Consider the following 23,096-nt stretch of genomic DNA (forward strand, 5'->3'; position numbering starts at 1 on the left):
CCATACAGAGAAAATTCCCGGTGGGCCAATACACAGGGCCCCATCTGAGCCCTCCTTATGGCCGCCAGACAAGCAACTAATGACCTGACACTTCCTCCTTATGGCCGCCAGACAAGCAACTAATGATCTGACACTTCCAGAGTTAACTAACCCTGAGGACGTAAAGTACTTATGTACTGGCCAGCAGCTGCCGGTGTCCTCCTGACTCCCGAATTCAACTGTATTTGCATACTGAGGCAACATGGCAGCCATTGATGGCCACTACACAGGGGCAGCTTCTGGGCAGGTATTTTGTGCTGCACTATGGTACTGCTGGACTGGCCTAAGGCCCCTTTCACACGAGCGAGTTTTCCACGCGGATGCGTTGCGGGAGGTGAACGCACAGCATCCGCACGGAATCCTGACCCATTCATTTCTATGGGGCTGTTCACATGAGCGGTGATTTTCACGCATCACTTGTGCGTTGCGTGAAAATCGCAGCATGCTCCTCTTTGTGCGTTTTTCACGTAACGCAAGCCCCATAGAAATGAATGGGGTTGCGTGAAAATCGCAAGCATCCGCAAGCAAGTGCGGATGCGGTGCGATTTTCACGCATGGTTGCTAGGAGACCCGATCATTATTATTTTCCCTTATAACATGGTTATAAGGGAAAATAATAGCATTCTGAATACAGAATGCATAGTAAAACAGCCCTGGAGGGGTTAAAAAAAATCATTTAACTCACCTTAGTCCACTTGATCGTGATGCCGGCATCTCCTTCTGTCCCCTTTACTGAATAGGACCTGTGGTGAGCATTAATTATAGGTCAAGGACCTTTGATGATGTCACTCCGGTCATCACATGGTACGTCACATGATCTTTTACCATGGTGAATCAACATGGTAAAAGATCATGTGACGTACCATGTGATGACCGGAGTGACGTCATCAAAGGTCCTTGACCTATAATTAATGCTCACCACAGGTGCTATTCAGTAAAGGGGACAGAAGGAGATGCCGGGCCGCGATCAATTGGACTAAGGTAAGTTAAATGATTTTAAAAAAAAATTAACCCCTCCAGCGCTGTTTTACTATGCATTCTGTATTCAGAATGCTATTATTTTCCCTTATAACCATGTTATAAGGGAAAATAATACAATCTACAGAACACCGATCCCAAGCCCGAACTTCTGTGAAGAGGTTCGGGTACCAAACATGTGCGATTTTTCTCACGCGAGTGCAAAACGCATTACAATGTTTTGCACTCACGCTGAAAAATCGCGGGTGTTCCCGCAACGCACCCGCACATTTTCCCGCAACGCCCGTGTGAAAGAGGCCTAACTGTGAGGGATCTGCTTATCAATTCGGACCTGCCTACAACATAGGGCCACCTTCGGAGGCAATTTTTTTTTTAGGATTGCATTTTACTCATTTTGGGCTGAAAATAATTTTCTTCAGTTGCTCTTAAAAATATTGAGCTGTTCTCTCACAAAGGGTTAACTGTTTTTCTAGCTGTGTGACTGCTACTTTCACTTTGTGCCAATCATCTGATAAAGTTTATCTCTAAATTACTAAGAGGTCATAAACACATACATTTTTTTTATTATTGGATTGTACTCATTTTGAGCTAAAATTTCTTTTTAATTGGCCTTTATTAAAAATATGACGTCCTTTATTCTGTACAGGGCTGAGACGCTCTAGTAGCACCCTTTTCAGTCAGACCAGGAGCAGATGAACTCCTCATCTATGACCTTATAAACACTCATTATAGCTCAGTTCTCATCTTACTGATAAGAATGTGGCTTAAATAAGTGTTTATGACCTCTCAGCAGTTTAGAGATAAAGGTTATTAGATGACTGGCACAAAGTGAAAGTACCACAGCTAGAAAAACTGTTTACCCTTTGTGAAAGAACGGCTCAATGTTTTTAATAAAGGCCAATTGAAAAAAAGATTTTTAGCCAAAAATAAGTAACATGCAAAAAAAAATAATTGCCTCTAAAAGGTGTACACAGCCTTTAGGCCACATTCTTATCAGTAAGATAAGAATTGAGGTATACTGACGTTTATGTCGGAGATCAGAAAAAGAGACTGAAAAGAGAGAAAATCCTAAGGCTGCTACTAGTGCATCTCAGCTCTGTACAGAAAAAAGGGCTTCATATTTTTAAGAAAGAAAAATAGATTTTTAGCTCAAAGCTTAAAGTAGACATTTATTTTCAACCTCTGCTGAGTAGTCCTGAGCAATAGAAATGCAATGTGTGAACAGGGATTTATGTAGAACATGCCTGCTAATAATAGACATGAAAAAATAAAATAAAAAATGTTCATCAGATGCTTTGTTAGAGGAAGAGTTTCCACAAGCTCTAGTCTGCATCTGATAAGGACAGATGACATTTTCTAGTTAAGTATACGGGTGATGACAGGCCGGCATTGTTCAGGTGTTGACAATGTAGGTTGCAGGTCATTATAGCAGCCAAACTGGTGCTGCAGTCTATCTGCTAATAACCCAGTGACCCGGGTTCAGGAACAGAAACGTGTTGTCAACTGGGGCATCAATACACACATTATGTAAAGTGATACAATGCAAATGTGGAATTCCTTAGAAATCAGTGAAGGCCGGATAGGACAAAACCTTGGATGGAACTTTGGTTTTTATAACAGAAGTGAAGTTCAGGGAGGCTTGCCCATCTCCTGAACTCTCATAGAAATGAATAGAGCAGCCATGTGCACGTGTGACTGGCCGCTTCGTTCTTTTCAGGAGGGAACCACAGGGTACATGGCCTCCGTTCTCATGATCGGTGGGGGTCCCAGAGGTAGGTAGGTAGAATAGTTATTTCCTATTCTAAGGATAGGGGGATAACTTCATCTAACCGGAATACCCCTTTAATCACCCTCCCTGATCTCCTGCCGTTGTGACTCCAATGCTTTATGGGTCCCTACTGGTCTTAACTTCCTGGTCCTGGAAATCCCTACTCAGCCACTGGCTGGGGTGGGTCACAGCTGAGGCCAGAGATTTGCTGAGCCGGCATCTCCTACCATTTTCTGTGTGTCGAGCCGGGATCAGGAAATGTACAAAAGAGGGGACCTGTTGAGCACTGGTACGGCAGTGGGGGAGGCTTATCATCAGTGAGGGTGAGTAATACATAATTCTTTTAACCCATTCTGCCAGCAATTTTTTTTTTTTTAAATGCATCTTGCTGGAAGACTCCTTTAATTTTCTCTGGACACTGACTATAATGGCTGTCCATGTAGACACCCAGAAACAAGAGACAATGCAGCACTCCATATTTCTACTAGTATTTATTTCCTTTATACATAGCGCCAACATATTCCACAGTGCTGTACAGAAATGATCACTGGTTGTGCCCAGTGGGGCTCACAATCTAGATCCTCTATTAGCAGGGGCAGATTGGGAACTCAAAGTGGCCCTGGAAAAAAAAAAGCATAAAAGTGGCCCCGTGTTGTAGGTGGGGCCAAAATAGTAGGAGGCAGGCCCACGCCAAGTGGGCGGGGTCAGCAAACTATTAGGCGTGGTTCACACAGCATACCTCCCGACTTCTGAAAAGCCAAAGGAGGGATAATAGCAGGTGTGTCCTTGTGCCAAGGCAAATTTATTTCCACTACACCATGCCTCTTACTCCACTCAATATACCCCAGTGCCACCCAGTAGTTATGCCCCTTTTCTGCTCCCACCCAGTAGTTATGCCCTCAGTAATACTAGTCTGTTGTGACTTCTATCCAGCCGCTGGGTGTCAAAGGACCTGACAGCAGATGGTACTGGTGGCCTACTGATAGGAGAAGGTCTGACAACATGATAATGACATCACAGTAAGGCCGCTGGCGACATTTACATCCCATGTGCCTGATATCAGCCTGCACCGATATAACCTCAAGAGACATTACATCTTATGTGGGGGATGAGGGCTGGGAAAATTTGAAATGCCACTGATGGGGGCCAGTGCTGCTGTGTGGAGTAGGAGGACCAGTGAGGGGACTGAACATTATACTTGAGGCACAGTAACACAGGCGGTCAGAAGAAACAGCCTCTCCATTACCTCCTGCCGCCGCCGCGCTCTTCTGGCTCCACCCCCTCCTCACACATGATGGAATATCACACTGCAGAGAGGAGGGGGGCTGTGTGCTCATGTGGGGAACAAGCTCTGCAAGGTATTGTGCTGTCCCTTTCACCAAAGTAAAATTATATGTGTGCCAGTGCTCAGGGCCGGCACTACCCATAAGCAAGGTACGCCACCGCGTAGAGCGCACTCTTGCTGGAGGCTCCGGCCCCCTAGCTAACTCATTCACTTCACTTGCCTCTGTGTAATCTCGCACAGGCAGAGGCATCATCGAGCGAAGTGTGCAAGCGCCGTCTTCCAGCGCACCTCGTTCGACGATGCCTCTGCTAGTGCGCCTATGCGAGAAGAGGCAAGTGAAGTGAATAAATTAGCTAGGAGGCGGCGCTGGGCGGGGAGGGGATCTGTGGATGACACTTGTGGGGGATCTGTGGATGACACTTGTGGGGGATCTGTGGATGACACTTGTGGGGGATCTGTGGATGACATGGTATGTAGCTGGAGGGAGAAAACGTGGCCTTACCACAATGAAAGGTACAGTCTGTATAAATAGGTGGGCGACAAAAAAAAGGTGGGTCAAAGGGCATGGTCAATAAACGGAGTCAAGGGGGGGCGGCAAAATTAGCTTTTGCCTAGGGTGGCAAAAATCCTTGCTCCAGTCCTGCCATTGCTGCAGTCCAGCACCTGATAACAGCGGTGGTGGTAGCTGGGAGCCGGCCCTTGCTTCCTTGCAGCCAGGCCCCTGACTGTATAATAACTGCCCCGCCGGTGGGCCTGGCTGCGCTGACACATGTATGACAGAGAGGATGGGCCTGCGGTGTGAGCAGCCAGTGTGCGATACCGCAAGCCGCCTGCCCTGCTGCGCTCTCTCACTATCTACTATCATAGTTAGAGTGCAGCAGGGCCGGCAGTCTGCAGCATGACATCGGGCACACACGGCTTGCTGATCTTCTACACAGCAGGGAGGGTCTGTGAGGAGTATTGGCGGTGGTCTGCAAAAGACTATAACTGTGTGAACAGCCAGCCCACTGCACAGTAAAAGGCAAGAGGCCCACAGGGAATCTTCCAGGTGGAGTGAATGGCCAATCTGCCCCTGCCTATTAGTATGTCTTTGGAATGTGGGACTAAAGTGGAGTACCCAAAGGAAACCGACGCAAACAAATGGAGAACACTTCCACTTTATTTTAGTGACTGGTGGGAATCATAGGTGGCATATCCGAGCAATACTCCACTCCTGTCATTGATCACGCATTGATAATTAGTTTATACGGGAATTTTGTGAGCAGTCCTCTACAACATACATTAATTACTCCAAATGCTTGCTTTGAAAGGAGTGGTCAGACCAAAAATATTTTGCATTTTCACATCAGCACCTGGATCTGAATATTTTTGTAATTGCATATAAATTAAAAAATGTTGTATAGCCAGTGAGCTATTCAATAAAATCTATCTGTATAGCGCCACCTGCTGTTTGCCCTTTTTCTAACTTCTCTGTCCAGCTTAGTGAGGTTGACCTACATGCTCAGTTCCATCCCTCAACTGCCACCAGCTGCAGAAGAAAGGCCTTGAGTGGGCACAGCCCCTGAACTGCCAACTTGAAATAAATCTAGCAGAGCAATTGCAGCCATGAATGGGGAGATCTCTAAATCCATGTGAGGTACAGGGCCGGTTCTAGATTTGTTAGAAAGAGATTGTCATGCACTATATAACTCATGGGATAACCCCTAAAAGTAATTTAGGCTACAAGAGCGTTGCCAGCTGACAGGTTCAGCAGTCCTACATTTGCAGTCTGCTAGACCTACACCTTCCCAATGAGATACCTGCAGACTGCTGTCTTTGCTTTGGCCTTCAGCAGGAATGCCATGGTCAGATCAGTATCAGAGGCGTACATAGGACACAATGGAAGGAGGACTCACCTGTAATACATATATCTGAAAGCTGATGCCCAGATCTACAACTGTGTCTTGATTTCGGATAAAGTTGTTAAACTTGTTATTAAGATCCGCGCTCACGCTCATGTCCGTGTACATTCGATGCAGCTTACTGGTGAACTCATACCCACACGCTTGCTGTAACATAGTATACAAGATTGGTTACACCAAGAACTGACCTCCAATAATCAGACATCTATCGAGTGACAGATGTTACAATGATACATTCACACATTTTATGGGCTACTTCTAAAGCCTGTATTACACCTGCCGATTTTTGGCAGATAATCGCTAACGGGCAATCGTAGTAACGCTCATTAGAGATCATCTGGCAGTGTAATACTGCCGCCGATTACCCGATGAACGAGTGTTTGCAATCCAAATCTTTTGACAGGTTAAAAAATTATCTTTTGCAGGCGGCAGATTGTGGTGTCTAATCGTCCTGCATGGGGACGAGAGATGGCATAGCGATCGCTCCTCCCCATGGTTCAGAGGAGATCACTGCATGTAATAACAGCGGTCTCCTCCGCTAGCGAGCAGGCGATTGCCACATCGGGATGTGTAATATAGCCTTAACACAGTCTTTATCATCAGAGTATGCCAATCCAAAATGTCTGAATATGTTAAAACAGTGGCATATGTAGAAAAGAGGAGCATACTTTGCATTTCACCTACGACTGAAAGGATTTTGTTACCTCCTACATGTCCTTTTCATGGCTCTCGAGCCAGCTCAAAAGCACAAGGACTATAAGTAGCAGCACACTGCTTTATGCACAAGGCAGGTTCCATCTGTTAGAAGCCACCTTGTCGCAGGTAGATGGGCCCGACATATTCTTGATCAAAAAATTAGATTACACTTACCGGTAATCGGTTTTCTTTGAGCCTATGACAGCACCCCTGGAGAGACCGCCTCCTCAGGACAGGAAACAGGAACCAGAACCGCTTTAAAAGAGGTTTCACCCCCTCTACCCCCAGTCCTTTTTCAAGAACTAAGGAACATAACATTTCAATAAATCTAATCACTTCTACATTCCTTTCTTACTCTTTTCCTCTATTTTTTTATTTTTTTTATCTATTACCTCATAGACAAAAAACTTCATTTGTGTTTTTTTTATTTTATTATTATTAATAATAATATTAGGGGACGGGAATTAACCGGGTGCTGTCATAGGCTCAAAGAAAACATTACCGGTAAGTGTAATCTAATTTTTCCCCTTCGTCTATGACAGCACCCCTGGAGATTAGGCCCTCATTAGAAGGCAGCTGAAGTCTATAGTGTCTGAAAAATTAATGTGGGGAACTCCAGGTGGCAGCCCTACAAATCTGCTCTATAGAAGGAGAGGCCCACTCTGACCAAGAAGTGGAGACTGATCCAGTAGTGAGCTCCGAACCCCAAGGGCGGAACAACCCCCTTGGAAGAGTAAGCTAAGTAAATAGCTAGTCTAATCCACCTAGCAATGGTCTGAGAAGAAGCAGCAGAGCCCTTCTTCACACCATGAAATAAAAGAAACAGACGGGAGGAGGACCTCCAAGGCTGAGTGACCTGTAGATATTGAATTATACACCTTCTAACATCTAAACAATGAAATTCTGATTCCCTCTAATTTTTTGGAGAAGCACAGAGGTAAAACTATCTCCTGGGAACGGTGAAAATGGGAAGAGACCTTCGGTAAAAAAGAAGGATCAGGAGAAATCACCACCCGATCCTCTAAGATCATCAAGTAAGGCTGGTCAATGGAAAGTGCAGCGATCTCACCAACTCTCCTAGCGCAGGTAATGGCTAAGAGAAACGCAAGTTTAAGGGACAGCATCTTTGGGGAAATCGTACCGATAGGCTCAAAGGGATCTGAAGTCAGAGCTGAAAGCACAAAGTTTAAATCTGAGGGAGAAACCCTATTTTTACAGACTGGGGATAACTTAGATACTGCAGTCACAAACCTCTTAACCCAAGGATGATCAACTAAACTTAAACTCAAATAAGGCACTTAATGCTGAAATCTGCACTTTTAAAGTGCTAGGTCTAAGCTTTTTTTCTTCATCCCTCTTGTAAAAAATCCAATAAAAGTGGAATGTCTGGAACATCTAGCAAATCCTCTATTGGCAAATATGTAAAAAATAAATAAAAAAGCCCTCCAAACTCTCAAATAGATATTAGAAGTGACCTTCTTACGACTCGCCAACAGAGTGGTGATAACATCCTCAGAGAGCCCTCTTTTCCTCAAAATTTCCCTTTCAACAGCTAGGCAGTCAGGTGAAGATTTTTTACTTCTGGGTGAAAGATTGGGACCTGAGCCAGAAGTCCCTGGAATTCGGGAAGAAGCCAAGGGCTGGCTATCGACATCCTGCGGAGCCAAGAAAACCAAACCCTCCTTGGCCAAAAGGGAGCTATCACTATGACCATGGCGCTTTCTTCCTTGATCTTCCTGAGCACTCTTGGTAACAGCTTTAGAGGGGGAAAAGTATAGATAAGACCCCTCTCCCAGGATTGAGCAAAATGTGTCCACTGCCTTTGGGGAAAGGGAAAAACCCTTACCTTTCTGTTTGACCTGGTGGCAAAAAGATCTATCTCCGGGACACCCCATAAGGCTGAAATCTTATTGAATACCCCCTGGTCTAGGGACCATTCCCCCTGGCATAGATGATGACAGCTGAGGAAATCTGCTTTTACATTGTCTGCACCTCTTAGATGTACTGCAGAAAGAGATGAGAGAAGCTTCTGCCAGATTGAAAATTTGGTGACTGAGGGACATCAGACCCAGAGCTCTGGTACCTTCCTGCCTGTTGATAATAGGCTACTGCTGTCATATTGTCTGAGTAGATTCTGACATTTCTGCCTCTGATGATCGGGAGACTCTGTGTCCAGGCTAACCAGATTGCATTCAGTTCTTTGAAATTGTGAGACTGGGAATTGTCGTCCCAGCTCCCTTGCAACAGAATAGACCCCACATGGGCTCCCCATCCGTATGGGCTGGCATCCGCAGTCAAGGGAAGGACTGCTTCCCTGCGCCATGGAACCCCTCTCTGTAGATTCATTCAACACCCCAAAGAACTGTCTGGGGTGATAGAGAGATCCCCGCATCCAGAGAGAGGACACATCTATCCCAAACTTCCAGAATTTGAAGCTGGAGGGACCTTGAATGAAACTGGGCCCACTCTACCACTGGAATTGTGGCAGTCATGAGACCCAGCACAGACATGGCCTCCCTTAAAGAAAGTGACTGACGGGAAAGAAGGATCTGAACCCTCGACCTGATCAGAAGAGCCTTCTGTAGGGGCAACAGGCACCTCTGAGATCTGGAATCTAGGATCATCCCTTAGAAGCTGCTCTTCTGACTTGGACACAAACTGGACTTCTCCAGGTTTATATCCCATCCTAGTCTGTCCAGAACTTCCCTTAACCAGGCAATTTGTTCCCTCAGGATCTGACTTGACCGGGCAACAACAAAAAAAATAGTCTAGATAGGGTATGATAACTATGTCTTTCTCCCCCACGTGAGCTATCATCTCCGCAATGATCTTTTGTGAAAACCCTCGGGGCCTGAGATAGTCCAAAGGGAAGGGCCCGAAACTGAACATGCAGGATCTGCTCTTCTAGCTGAACTGCTACTCTCAATCTCTGGTGGCTGGGATGGATAGGTACATGATAATACGCATCCCTCAGATCTACCGTGGCCATATAACAGTCTGGAAAGAGATTGTTCAACGCCTACCTGATGGATTCAATCCGAAATTTCTCGAACACCAGATAACAGTTCAGACATTTTAAATTTATTATTGTTTGAAATGAACCATTCGGTTTTCTGACAAGAAAAAGGGTCAAGTAAAAACCCCTTGTCACCTCCTGCCTTTGAACTTCCACCAACAACTTTTTCTCTAATAGGGAAAAAACTTCTGAGATGATGGCCGACTGTCTTGGGGGATCTGACCGATAATCTGTTATCACAAATTTTTCTACAGGCAACCTTTGAAACCTTAGGCTACTTTCACACTTGCGGCAGAGTGATCCGGCAAGCAGTTCCGTCGTATGCCAACTGATGGCATTAGTAAAAATGCCTTATCAGTCAATAAAATGCATTGAAAAGCTGGATCCGTCTTTCCGGTGTCATCTGGCAAAACGGATCCGGCATTTATTTTTTTCACCTTTTTTTCGGTCTGCGCATGCACAGACCGGAAGGACTGATCCGGCATTCCGGTATTTTGAATGCCGGATCCGGCACTAATACATTCCTATGGAAAAAAAATGACAGATCCGGCATTCAGGCAAGTCTTCAGTTTTTGTCGCCGGAGATAAAACTGTAGCATACTCCAGTTTTCTCTTTTGCCTGATCAGTCAAAATGACTGAACTGAAGACATCCTGATGCATCCTGAACGGATTACTCTCCATTCAGAATGCATGGGGATATACCTGATCAGTTATTTTCCAGCATTGAGCCCTTTTGACGGAACTCAGTGCCGGAAAAGAAAAACGCTAGTGTGAAAGTACCCTTAACCCCTCTTCTATAACAGAATTTATCCACGAGCTGTTGGAGATCCTCTGCCACTGACCTGAAAAGAGAGACAGGCGACCCCCCCACTGGAGGCCTGACGTCATTGGGGTTGCTTTTTTGAGGCATCTGACCCGGAAAAAAAGAAACCCCTTAGACTTCTTAGCTGCTCCCGCAAATTGTCTAGCCCTTTCTTTCCCCTTGAAAACTTCTCTAATTAAACCTGGGACGGAAGGATCTCCTAGGGGGCTGCTGACTGCTGGAGGGAAAGTCCTTTTTACTATCAGAGGCCTCTTCTAGAAAATTGTTAAGGATCGGCCCAAATAAGTATTCACCTTGGCACGGAATGGCGCAAAGCTTAGCTTTAGAACTAGCATCCCCATTCCAGCTTTTTAACCAAATATCTCTATGAGCAGAGTTAGATAAGGCGGAAGCTCTGGCAGATAACTTTAATTAGTCAGCGAAAGCATCGGCCAGGAAATCCAGAGCATTATATATAGTAGAGAAAGAGGATATTAACAGCTCCCTAGGGGTACCCCCTTTTATGTGAGCCTCCAGCTCCCCCATCCACACTTTTAGGGATCTAGCAACAGAAGTGGCGGCAATAGAAGGCTTAAAGGCCGCCGCGGCTTCCCAATTCTTTTTTAAATAAATTTCTGCTCTTTTGTCCATCGAGTCTTTAAGAGAGCCCATATCTTCAAAAGGAAGTGCAGCATTTTTTTTTAGACATCTTCGTTACAGGGGCATCAAGTTTTGGGGCCCTATCCCAAGAGGCAGAAACTTCATCAAAAGGATATTTACATTTTAGGCTACTTTCACACCTGCGTTAGGTGCGGATCCGTCTGGTATCTGCACAGACTGATCCGCACCTATAATGCAAACGCTTAGATCCGTTCAGAACGGATCCGTTTGCATTACCATGAACAAAAAAAATATATAATTATTTTTTTATTTTTTTTTGCTCACGATAATGCAAACGGATCAGTTTTGACTTGCACTGAAAGTCAATGGGAGGCGGATCCGTTTTCAATTGCACCATATTGTGTCAGTGAAAACGGATCCGTCCCCATTGACTTACATTGTGTGCGGATCTGTTTGGCTCAGTTTCGTCAGACGGACACCAAAACGCTGCAAGCAGCATTTTGGTGTCCGCCTCCAGAGTGGAATGGAGACTGAACGGAGGCAAACTGATGCATTCTGAACGGATCCTTATCCATTCAGAATGCATTGGGGCTGAACTGATATGTTTTGGGCCGCTTGTGAGAGCCATGAAATGGATCTCCCAGGCGGACCCAGAAACGCCAGTGTGAAAGTTGGCTTACAGAGGAAAGAATAAAAAACTTCCTATCAGGTTTTGTTTTACCACTCTTTAGCAATGACTACCTGAACATTTTTATGCACGTCAAAGACCTTCCTTCTCTTGGGGCCCAGACCCTCAGAGTCCTGAGCTGGCTTCTGGTCATCTAAGCCCATGGTAGTTCTTACTGCTTTGACTAGGGTGTTAATGTTCTCTGCATGAAAGAGCGGCTTCCCTGCGGATTCGTCAACAGAGGACTCATTAGATGATAGCCATTCTCCCTCTTCCTCCAATCCTCAAAGTACATCACAGTCCCTGTGGGGGGGGGGGGGGGGGATTACATGCGGCTGCAGAGGTACTCGGGCGGTTTTTAAGCAGACCGCTAACTGATTCTTTAACCTCCTCACGGATCATCTGCTTGATGCTTCCCATCAGAGATGGAGCTTCCTCCTCCATTAACTTGCTCACACATGCTTGACAAAGAGGTTTAGCCCAAGCAGAGGGTAGCTTCCTTTTACACACAGCACAACTCTTTTCTTTAGATCTGGAGATCTTTCTAGAAGACTCCTTAGATGCCTAAACATAGAAGATGACCCCCATGAGTAACATGCAGCAGAAATATCGGGGTACAACCCCTCTTACCCCACCTTGGTACCGATGCATCATTGGTTTCAGCGCGCGGAGTCTGCTCCATGCTCAAACAGCAGCATCAGCCAGAATGGAGGAACTGCCAGCTTCTTCCACACCAGCATGGCAGTGAGCTGGCTGGGCTTTTCTCTCCGGGCACGCATGCCAGCTCCCCCCACTTCCGGTCTTTACAGCGTTAGCATCCTCCTACTGCCACAACCCGGAAGTGCTTCTCCCCACGGTAGGAGAGAGAAGGAGGCCCACTCTCTTGCAGCGGCTCCTAAAGGAGGCTTATGCCGCCCAGGATAACCCTCCCAATACTGTAAACTAGTCAGCTCCTCTTCCACTTTTTAGCGGTTCCTATCCTACCTGTCCCTTAGGACAGGAAACAGAACTGGGGGTAGAGGGGGTGGACCTCTTTTAAAGCGGTTCTGGTTCCTGTTTCCTCTCTTGAGGAGGACGAGGCGGTCTCTCCAGGGTTGCCGTCATAGGCGAAGGGGAAAATGTAATCAAGTATAGCAGTAATGCAGTTTACATTTATTCATGTTTGCAAGTGTCTTTGTGCATAAACCAGTGTGCTGCTACTTGTAGATACAGTAGCTTCCACCTGAGCTCCCTTTTTATACATAGTTTGGAGGTGCTGGTCTAACGCTTTTGTCTTGATCCAGTTCCTTGCCCATATATTTGCCAAGAACTCACCACCTAACAGCAAAGGGGATGGGACCAGCTAAGGTTGGGACCTCTCCCCTCTAGGGCCCCTTAACAGTGGCATGGTTTGCCTCTATAGTATGTATGCCCTAATCCAATAACAAATAAAAAAAATGAACATGCAATTTACAAGGGTCAGTCACTGATTAATCATTCCTCTAACTTAAAATGACTCAATTATATGGGAATACAATGAAAGCACGGGGCTATGTACAATAATCATTGTTCTAAAAGCTGTACAGACCAGACGAGGTCTATGCTGCCCACCCGCTCTGTCCCCTAGGCTCACATATCTAGTAGGTGGAGCGGCGCTGTAGGACATAAGCACAAGCAGGGTCCTCCATCTACCAGTGCATCAATATTAACAGCTCCCAGCATGAAAGGTGTCCAATCCGTGCAATGTAGTTAGAAATAGGATTATTGCGCACACGCCTGCATTCTCCTCTGTAATACAAATCATGCAGACCGGTATCCATTAATATGAGTCTTCTAAAGACTGCTACTAAAAGGTAGGTTCACACCTCCATTGAAATGATCCAGCAGAGAACAGTCTGCTGGAGTTCCCCGGATCCAGCCTAGCCCGATACTGCCGCTCATCTGCAGATCCGTCCAGTTTCCAGCATCAGCTCTGGGTTTCAGCCAGACAAAAACCATTGCATGTAGTGAGATTTGTCTTGCCCGAAACCTGGCATTTGTCCAGAAAGTATCCGAATCCCATTATAGTCAATGGGGTCCTGCGGTGAACGGCGGTAACCAGCTAGGCCAAGTCCGGGGAATTGCGGAAGGCTGTTGGATCTATTTAACTCAAGTGTGAATCTACCTTAAAAGGGTTCTCCGGGAATTAAGAAAATTAAAATAAGTTATAATAAATATATTTCCAAATACCTTTCATTATTTATTATGGCTCGTTTTGTCGGGGGACCAATCATCAGGGGAAACAAAATGGCAGCTGTCCGACCAGTACACACAGAACCTGTCACCTAATCACACAGGAGGACAAGTTACTTCACAACACTGAGGTAAAGAGCTGCCTCATCCTCATCTCTACTTGTCAGTGATTATGATCCTGAATACAGCTGATAAGAACTTTAGCTGAATTTCTGGGGAATTTAGTTCAGAGGAGACATGAAGTACAGAGCGGATGGACAGGACAGACTGTGGTAATGTGGGGCTGTGGTAATGGAGACTGAATACAAGTGCTGCTCATTACCCCCACCCTCCTCTCTGTACTTCATGTCTCCTCATCATTTCCATCACCACAAAGCAGAGAGGAGGATGAGGCAGCTCTTTACCTCCGTGTTGTGAAGTAACTTGTCCTCCTGTGTGATTAGGACAGGTTCTCTGTGTACTGGTAGGACGGCGGCCATTTTATTTCTCCTAGTGATTGCTCCATAGACAAAACTAGACACTAACTAATGAAAGGTATTTGGGAATATATTTATAATAAAGTAATATTTAAGTATTTTCATTTTCTTAATCCCCATGATAGGTCATCAATAGGAGATAGGCAGGGGTCCGACTCCTAGCAACCCTGCCGATCAGCTGTTTGAAGAGAAGACAGCACCCCTACGAGCACAGCCTTCAGCAATTGCAGTGGTGAGTGGGTGTAATTACAAGTATGGCTTCCCCATTCACTTCTATTGGACGGTTCTGTCATATATTGAACAGACAGAGCCGTCCCATAGAAGTGAATAGGGACGCCATACTTGTAATTACACCCACTCACCACTGAAATTGCTGCGACTAGAGATGAGCGAATTTCATGTTATGAAATTCGTTCACTTTTCGTTTGGTGGTAAAAGCAGAATTGCGTTATGGATTCTGTTACCACAGACATAGTGCAATTTAGAGGCATTCTGTTATTCATTCCGTCATAATAGGGCTGCTCAACGGATCTGTCCCGTTTCTATTATGCAGGAGAGGACTCCCCTGCGTTATGGTCCGTGGTAACGGAATCCATAACGCAATTCCGCTTTTACCACCAAATGAAGCGTGAACAATTTCAAAATATGTAATTCGCTCATCTCTTGCTGCGACAAGCAGGTAAACGGAGCAGAGAAAGCAGCGCTTTTACGAGTGCTGTCTTCTCTTCAAACAGCTGATCAGTGGAAGTGCCAGGTGTCGGACCCCCGCCGATCTTATATTGATGACCTATCCTCAGGAAAGGTCATCAATAGTTAAAAAAGCAACCTCTAACACTGCCGCTGATCTGACTATTGCTAATTGTATTCATCTGGATCACAGACTGGTATTTGAAAATGGACAGTTCTGGTTGGTTTCATTGTGCGAATGCTCTACTCAAATGTGAATGACCACCCTTGAACATATTTTTATTTATTATCTAAATGGGTTCAGACTCTTCTTAATATAAGTTTATGGCGATAATTTTTTTGATAACCGTTCCAAATTCTCTGCATAGACCTAGAGTGTGAAAAATGTTGGCAGCAGCCATTAGGGGGAGCCTAAGGCTGGGTTCACACTTGAGCGTTTTACAGCGCGTTCAAACGCGCTGTAAAACGCTCAACACATGAAAACCAATGCTTCCCTATGGCCCTGGTTCTCACTTGAGCGTTTTACAGCGCTGAAAAACGCGCTGTAAAACGCCCTACGCTCAAACAAGTACTTGAGCTTCTTTGGGGCGTTTTGACGCGCGTTTGTGGCCATAGGACATTGCAGTCAATCACACAAACGCGCGTCAAACACGCGTTTACAATTGCAAAAAACGCTCGTCAAAAACGCGCGTCAAAAACGCGCATATCAAAGACGCTCAGGTCTGAACCCAGCCTAAGAGTTTACTGCACACTGCAATCAACAACATAGAAGAAAACTCCCCCTAGTGGTGGCTACACCACACTGAATGCTTACACCACACTGAATGCTATCATTTATCTCTAGAACTAAGTCGGGGCTTTGGGGCTTAGCAAAATGATCACTATAAAAATATATTTAAAAAAAATATATATTAGCACAGAATTTCAATGTAAAATTATATTAAGAGGTGGATGTTGACTTTAAACTCAGACACTTTTGTTATAAAATTGGATCTGTTTAAAGGAGTATAAAAATATACAAAAATAAATATATATATATGTGAAAATGGTACGTACAAACAGGAGTCTTTTTTGTACATACTTTGTGCCTAAACCGATCAAATCTTACATTACCTTTAGTTTATTGATCATAGTTTCTTCTGAGTCCATTGACATGGATAACCCATGAATTAGTCGTTTTGCCAGCATTCTAGCGTAGAACTAAAAAAATACCAGAAAGAAAAGGGTTATTACACCGCACAAGAAGTCAGTCATCACCATCGGGTAGATGGAGGAGATAAAAGACCTCTTAGTAACTGGAATGTAATGTTCTGGTCCAGGCTTCCCTCCTTACACTGCCCATGGGTGACCGACTTGGAATTCCAGAACATGTGCTCACTGTGTAACCCAGGGCAGGAGGATACAAGACATAAGATGAACGATCATATGGAGCACAGGTATCAGCCCTGATCCCCCACTAACATACACATTCTAGTAAGTTGGGGTCTGCCTCTCCCCATTCATCATGTGATGAAGCATGATCCTTTAGTTCATAAGGGTCAATGTCAGAAAAATAATGATTCGTCCATCAGTCCACGATCATTAGTATAAACTTAAAGGGGTTGTCCGGGTTAAAAGCTTAGCCTGGACATATCCCCATTTTCCCCTACTCAGCCCCTCAGATATGAGCATTTCATGATCCGATACTCTCCCTTGACCTGCGCTGAATCGCTCAGGGTAAGCGTTTTTTTTGGGAGATCCGGTGATGTACCGGGCTCTCCATGGGGAAAGCTAGGCAGAGGCTTCCGTCTAGCAGTGAGCCCGGTGACATCACCGGCACTAATGGGTGGGCTTTAGCGCTGCCCTAGCCTGTGAAAAGGCTAGGGCAGCGCTAAAGCCTGCTCATCAGTGCCGGTGATGTCACCGGCAACACTGCAAGGTGGAAGCGTTTTCCTAGCAGTGTAAATGAGCAAACAAAAAAGCCTTTGCCATGAGCGATACTGCGCAGAGCAAGGGAGAGCATCGGAGCATAAAATGGTCCTCTCGGAGCGCCTGCCTGGGTGAAAACGGAGACATTTCCGAGTTCAGCTCTGAACCCGGACAACACCTTTAAAGAAATTAAAGAAAAGGTGTGGCTTTACAGGAAAGGAGAGTGACTTAATATGCAATGCAGCACAACACTAGTGTAAAAAGTGTCTCAAACTAAGGGTACATTCACATGACTATGGGGCAGCCGTAACCGTTTTGCGGTCCACAAACCACGGATCTACAAAGCACAGGCACCAGCTGTGTGCGCTCTGACTCGCGATGCATACCCATTGACTTTAATGGGTCCGCGAACTGCAAGATGCTGCATGTTGTATCTTTTGCGCTGCAGAGGCATGGACCCGAAAACACACGGAAGGGTTTCTGTGTGTTTCCGCATGCTTTTGGGTCCGTGATGCAAAAGACAAGACATGTCCTATCTTCGGCCGCATCTTGTGATGCAAGTCAAATGGGTCCGCACACGGCTGATGCTTGTGTTTTGTGGATCCGTGGTTGGCAAAACAGGCACAGCAGTCCCATGGTTGTGTGAATACACCCTAAGTCAACCAATAGTTGGTAAAGAGCTTAGTTGGTAAAGAGCAGATTATTATCCAGCCTGAGCCCGGTGAGAAATCTGGTGCAGGTCTAGACCGCCGGTCTAAGGTTATGCCATCTGTAGGATTAGTAAATCTGTCTCAGCGTGTGCCCAGAGCTGTGGGATTAACTGGCAGGAACAAGAAACTTTTCACCTTGACATTATGATGACGAGGATAATAACCGCATGACACTTACGTATTCTTAGTTTGCCGTGTACAGTACAAGGTGACCAATGGAAAGCTCTCTGCCACCCAAACTCTGCTCGTTGGACTGTCAATGTGCGTTTATAGACCGGATATAGGGTCATAGTGGCCGTATACACACATCCCAATAAATGAGAGCAGCTGATCTGCCAAGACTGTTATACGGGTTGTACTGAACTAGAACAATATGGCTCCATCTCTCCAAAAACAGCACAACTGTCCACAGGATGGCTGTGGCATTGCAGTACTTCTCTATTACCTTCAAAAGAGCTCAACTGCAATACCAGACGCAACCCTGGAGACAGGTGTGGCGCTGTTTTAGAAAGTAAGCAGTGATGTCTTTCTAATCCTGTAGAGCAGCTGTAGCGCCCTAGAGCAGGGAGTACGTTGACATTTGCCTATATCCCCTGTGCAAAGTTAAAACTTCTTACTTTATTTCTCTTGAAAGGGTTAACTTATACTGTTTAATACTGTGTACCTGCATTTTATATGTTGTGATATATATCCTGTTAATTATCACTGTATTTACATGGCTCTGTGGAAAGGGTTAATGAATACTGAGAGACTGTTAGAACTTTGATTGAGAAGCTGGCAATTTTCCACAGCTGCCATAGGGTTTAAAGAAGACCCTGTTTTGGAGGGAAAACCCCAGACTTGTTTACCACCAAAAGAAGACAGTCTAACCTTTTAAATGTCTGGTTTTAGCCATGTTGTTAAGGCTACATGAACACGACCGTATGTGTTTTGCGGTCCGCCAAAAAAACGGATGACATCCGTATGCCATCCGATTTTTTTTTTTTTGCGGATCCATTGTAACAATGCCTAAAACAGACAAGAATAGGACATGTTCTATTTTTTTTGCGGGGCTACGGAACGGACATACTGATGGGGACAGCACACGGTGTACTGAGTGACCAAAAGAAGACGCTGCCACAGACCCTGGATCACCAGCCTTGGACCAGGGTACCAGCCTTCTGAAGAGAGAGAGGGACAGCTATCTCAGGCCTTTCCTCAGCAACAGACCCTTCGTCTGCCAGGGGGGAGACTGGAGAAGCCAGCCCTATGCCTCGCCTATATTGTTTTGTACCTGAATTCCTCCAGTAAAGAAGCACCCTGGTTTACTGCAGACCGTAACTCTCTGGACTTATTTCCTATTGGGGTGCACCACGCCTTACCATCCCTTCCGGAGAGCAGCAACACGTGGTGACACCTCAATGGTGTCCGGGGGGGGGACGACGACCCATCGTAGCGTTGGGCCACCCCAAACTCAGCCACTGCACAGCTTTAGGTTGAGACTTCCACGTGATGGAGAGACTGAGCCCCATTGCAGCAGTGAAGTGAATAAGTGCAGATGGAGGGCTGGCAACAAAGATGGCAGGCACGGGATTTGGTGTGCATAGTATTTTTCATTATTTTAAGATATTTGGAGTCTCCTGCCAAGCTTTACTAATCCACAACCATCCACCTTTATATACTGTATGTATAAAACGACATACCTCCCGGCATCACTACTGGAGTACTATCTAAAGATGAGGGGTCAAGTTGAGCAGACAATGTTCTCGATATAAAACATACCTTCTGGAAAACATCTTTATCATCTATGTACTTGAAGACGGTAATAAAACTTGTTAGCTTGTCTTCCACCTCATTCTCAGTCATTCCCTTGGCCGATTTTTTCAGCATGTTATCACAATATTTGGCCAGCTGTGAGGATCATGGAGACATGGATGACACAAAACGTTACACAACTCACACTACAGCTGCTTCGACTATCAAAAAAAATCTATTAATCTTCTCGTTGATATATAATCTATAATGTATATTAAGGGCCCTTTACACGGGCTGACAAACCGCTAACGAGTGTTACTAGTAACGCTCGTTAGCGACGATCTGGAGGTGTAAATGCACTGCCGATTACACGATGAATGAGCAAAACGCATTTTTGGTTTTGCATTTTCATTTTTTCCTTTCCACGTTCCAATAGCCATAACTTTTTTAATTTTCAGTTTATATAGTCATATGAGGGCTTATTTTTTGCGAGATAAGGCTACCTTCACACTTGCTGTAGCCTTTTCCGGCAGGCTGTTCAGGCACGGGACCAGCCTGCCGGATCCGTGCTACCGCAAGTCCACCGTGCCGCTGGAAGTCCGCTCCAGCTCCATTCACTATAATGGGGGCGGGCTGGAGGTCCGGCCACAGCACGGCAAACATGCCTAGAGGCGGCAAGACAAAAACCGCAGCGTGTTGTAGTTCTATCTCGGCCATCTCTCGGGATGTGAACAGCGGTCACTGTTCGCCAAAAATGACATGAGGTCCTTATTCTGTGGCTCAATGCCAAACTTTAAAAAAAAACTATTTTCATTGCATCACCATTTTCTGACAGTCACAACCAAGCTATAAGATGGCATGTTTTTTGCGGAACAAACCGTCGTTTTTATTGGTACAATTTTTGTGGTACATACGACTTTTTGATCACTATTAGGCTCCATTCACACGTCCATGGTGTGTTGCAGACCCGCAAATTGCGGATCCGCAACACACCCGCCCGGCACCCCTATAGAAATGCCTATTCTTGTCCGCAAGCTGCGGACAAGAATAGGACATGCTCTATCTTTTGCGGAGCTGCGGACCTGAAGATCAGGGCCGCGCTCCGCAAATGCGGATGCTGACAGCACACTGTGTGCTGTCCGCATCCATTCTGTCCCCATAGAAAATGAATGGGTGTGGAACGGATGCGGACCCATTTGCGGATGTGTGAATGGAGCCTTAGGGTACATTCACACGACCGTGTGTAATCCTTTCTGTTTTGCGGTCCACAAATAACAGAACCACGTGTCCGCATTTTGTGGACAAAAGACAAAAAAAAAAAAAGGTGAATCATGGTTTTCATTTTTTTCCATCATGGCATTCACAAGAATAAAAAAATATTTTACCAGTTCAGACATTTTTGGAGTCTATTCAACCTAATAGAGATCTATTGGGTGAATAGGATTATTCACACACTCCCTGCTGAGCTGTGCTTTGTGGATACAACAGCAGGGAGCTTACCATGGCAGGCCTGCAAGGCTTCAAATGCGTCCTGGCTGCCATGGTAACCGATCGGAGCCCTGCAATTTCACTGTGGGGGCTCAGTCGGAAAGTAGAGGGAGGCGCATCCCTCTGTCTTACCCCACAGGTGCCGTGAACAGTGTTAATCGCCGCACCTGAGGAGTTACATGACGGGGTTTGGTGGGATCGGTGTTCCCCTTCATTGGGAGCCTGCTGTATGATACAGCCGGCACCCGCCACGTATGGAGAAGGCTCACTGCAGCAGCCCGCTGCATACATTACATACGGGTAAGTCACGGTGGTTGAAGGGGTTAATCATTCATTTCAATGGGCACATGTAATGCTACATTAAAGATCACTCACCAATTCAGGAGCTTTGCAGACCGACTTAGGCTCTCTATAGTTCACCACACATGTAAGAGCCTATAAAAAAAAAAAAGCTCAATATTAACGACAAATCATCTGCTCAGGACGCTCGATCCGCCGAGCAGCTTTTCCTGCCATTTTACGACGGCCTAAAATACAGCCCCTTGCTAGAAGAACTGGACTGTCAATACCACGAAAAGTGGAACTAGCGCATAGACTGGGACCTAGTTTAAACGCTGCAGATGGACCTAGAGAGAACATGGAGAGGTCCCCAAGAGCGAGGCAGGTCATCATGAAGTACCTAGCTTTCACAGCCAAAGAGAACATCATACGAGCCTATCGGGCTCACAAAGAACCGCTGACTTACCAAGGTCATAAAATCATGCTGTTCAACGACTACTCTGCAGTAGTGACAAAAAAAGAGACGAGGTTTCAGCAGGGTTTGTCCTTTTTTGTTTCAGCGCAATATCCGATTTCAACTATTGTACCCGGCAGTGCTGCGCATCAGATGTGCAGATGGATCATTCAAGACATTTGAATCTGCCTCGGAGGCTGAAGCCTTTTTTGCTCAGGGTCCATATTTATCAGATCGATAGGGCAAGGAGGGAGTAGACAAAAGCGGACCAAGAACCACGTTGCGCAACTCACCTGGATCATCACCGGGTCAAACAAAGCGGGGGATGGACAGCCTAACACCAGCAGCCAAGGAGCAAAGGTGACATCGGCGCTGACGGACTTCTTGCTGGGATCCACAGATATGCCCTAATGTGGCGTGGAGCTATGAAGGTACTGTCACATTAGGTATTTCTCTTCCCCAACATGTCCAGATTTGGAGGGAATGGGAGTGTCGCGAGTTACCAGAAAAACTCTTTACAGTGGGACTACCATTTTTTTTCTGTTGGAGTTATTATTGTTTTGATCCTGCAGATTACTTCCTACATGGGTCTGCACAGCGAGGGCGAGATACGGTCTTAGATTACATAAGCGCATGATGGTGCTGCGTCATCTCAAGCGCCTAGGAGCAGACATAGCCCTTCTGCAGGAAACGCACCTAATAGAATCTGACTTCCAGAGAATGGCTAACTTTGGGTGGGGGAGGTTTATGGATCTCCAGCAGTTCAAGGTAAAGCAGGGGTGCTTACACTAATCCACTAAAACCTAGTCCATAAAGTGCAGGCTCAGGCCACAGATGATGAAGGAAGAGTGCTAGTTTTAAAGATAACCGGCCCGAGTGGAGAACTCGGTCTCTATAATGTATACGCCCAGAATGTGGCTCAGAAGCCATTTTTTGAATCCTTGAGAGACAGGCTTCTGCAAGATCCCGTACGGGACAAGATATTGGTGGGTGATCGTAATGCAGTAGCAATTAGCAATCCCAAATGAAACCAATCTGAGATCAAACAATCAAAATGGCTTTGACAAGATCTTACTGAGAGGGACAGGTCCCCAATCCATATCCTTTCTCTACTCCCAAGTCAGAGAAGCCTTAGGGGATGGGCTGCCCCCACCTTCATTTAGACCATGGGACCAGATTTTGGAAGATCAAGAGGCGGGGGACAATATTCTGAAAGGCTGGTGGGCACCGAGAAAAATAAATACTAAATGAAACCTGGAGAGAGACACATTTTAGGATAATGCATACTGCTATCTATGCTTTCAATTTGCTGTCAGCCCCTAGCAGACCAAACAAACTAACAAGTTGGCCAAAATGTCTCACACCACACACAGAT

General features: G+C 45.6%; 1 protein-coding gene across 2 annotated transcripts in view; it reads right to left on the reverse strand.

The window, feature by feature from the left end:
* The window catches only part of CUL2 (cullin 2), a 156,749-nt gene that overhangs the window by 36,044 nt on the left and 97,609 nt on the right, over window positions 1-23,096 (reverse strand). For both annotated transcript variants that reach the window (XM_040434290.1, XM_040434291.1), the window contains exons 12-15: window positions 21,364-21,423; window positions 19,528-19,656; window positions 16,262-16,348; window positions 5,966-6,118 (exon numbers count right to left, since the gene is read on the reverse strand). In XM_040434290.1, coding sequence (XP_040290224.1) covers window positions 5,966-6,118; window positions 16,262-16,348; window positions 19,528-19,656; window positions 21,364-21,423 — 429 coding nt within the window. The remainder of the gene's footprint in view (window positions 1-5,965; window positions 6,119-16,261; window positions 16,349-19,527; window positions 19,657-21,363; window positions 21,424-23,096) is intronic.

Source organism: Bufo bufo, chromosome 5 (genome assembly GCF_905171765.1).
Source record: "Bufo bufo chromosome 5, aBufBuf1.1, whole genome shotgun sequence".
NCBI classification, from domain to species: Eukaryota; Metazoa; Chordata; class Amphibia; order Anura; family Bufonidae; genus Bufo; species Bufo bufo.